Consider the following 1,489-nt stretch of genomic DNA (forward strand, 5'->3'; position numbering starts at 1 on the left):
CAATAGAAAACATAAAACAAAATAAACAAAACAAAATAAAAACAAAATAAAACAAACAAAACAAACAAAACAGAGAAAAAAAAATAAAACAAGCAAAACAAAAACAAACAAAAGAAAAAAATAAAAAACAAAACAAAAAACAAAAGAACAAAAAAAAACAAACAAAACAAAAACCAAAAGAACAAAATAAAATAAAATAAAATAAAATAAAAATAAAAATAAAAAAGCTTACAGCTTCAGAAATAGCAAGAACCTGCAGCTCAAGAAAATGTTTAAATACGGCGAGATAGTCGATGGGTGTGAGTACATCGAGCAGCAGTTCTCTCCATGCATGCAGAGTTTGTGGTTCTTTTGCTGCTGCTGCTGCTGCTGCTGCAGCAGCAGCAGCAGCAGCAGCAGGGGGTGGTGCAGCAGCAGCAGCAGCAGCAGATAGAGCCCCGAAACGTCTTGCTGCTGCTTCTAGTTCTTCTGATATAACCCTTTTTGTTGAAAATGAAACATTGTGAGTTGAATTCATCGCCGGGAATGCTGGGGTTATTATCTTCAATAAATGGTGACGGTCCTGCACACAAACCCTAAACCCTAAACCCTAAACCCTAAACCCTAAACCCTAAACCCTAAAGTCTAAAGTCTAAAGTCTAGAATCTAGGGGGTATGAAGAATTCTGAATGGGGTTTTATGCAGTGTGATGAAACGCATGGACTGTGTATACACTTGAAACCCTAAACCCTAAACCCTAAACCCTAAACCCTAAACCCTAGAAGAGAGGCTTCCGTCGCGGGTAGATTATAGCTTCTTTGTTTCTTCTCACTGGGGATTTGAAAAGAAAGCGTTCAGGGTTTATTAGGGTTTATTGATTAGGGTTTATGATTTAGGGTTTACTGATTAGGGTTTATTGATTAGGGTTTATTGATTAGGGTTTATGAGGGCTTAGGGTTTACCTGTGCATTTGAATTCTTATAGATCTATCCTATCTACTATCTACTAATAAGGCTTTCCTAGGGTTTAGTGTTTCCTAGGGTTTAGTGTTTCCTAGGGTTTACAGTTTCCTAGGGTTTAGTGTTTTCTAGGGTTTAGGGTTTACCTGAACATAAAGCTGCGGGTTCCAGACTTTGAATTCCGGAATTCCTTTGACTGTATTAGGTTCTACTATTAAGGCTTTCCTAGGGTTTAGTGTTTCCTAGGGTTTAGTGTTCAGGGTTTAGGGTTTTCTAGGGTTTACGTTTTACCTGTACATATAACTGTGGGTTCCAGACTTTGAATTCGGGTATCCCTTTTACCGTATTAGGTTCTACTACTAAGGCTTTCCTAGCGTTTCCTACTGTTTAGGGTTTAGGGTTTTCTAGGGTTTAGGGTTTATATGTTACCTGTACATATAGCTGTGGGTTCCATACTTTGAATTCCGGAATCCCTTTGACTGTATTAGGTTCTTTAATTACGGCTTTCCTAGGGTTTAGTGTTTCCTAGTGTTTCCTAGGGTTTAGGGTTT

At 37.9% G+C, this 1,489-nt stretch overlaps 1 protein-coding gene across 1 annotated transcript in view; it reads right to left on the reverse strand.

The window, feature by feature from the left end:
• The window catches only part of EMH_0049080 (poly(A) polymerase, putative), a gene marked incomplete at both ends in the record, with an annotated part of 6,307 nt that overhangs the window by 3,722 nt on the left and 1,096 nt on the right, over positions 1-1,489 (reverse strand). The window contains one exon of the mRNA XM_013496477.1: positions 233-562. Within this exon, the coding sequence (XP_013351931.1) occupies positions 233-562 (330 nt within the window). The remainder of the gene's footprint in view (positions 1-232; positions 563-1,489) is intronic.

This window comes from Eimeria mitis, genomic scaffold, assembly GCF_000499745.2.
Source record: "Eimeria mitis Houghton genomic scaffold, Emh_scaff2129, whole genome shotgun sequence".
Taxonomy (NCBI): domain Eukaryota; phylum Apicomplexa; class Conoidasida; order Eucoccidiorida; family Eimeriidae; genus Eimeria; species Eimeria mitis.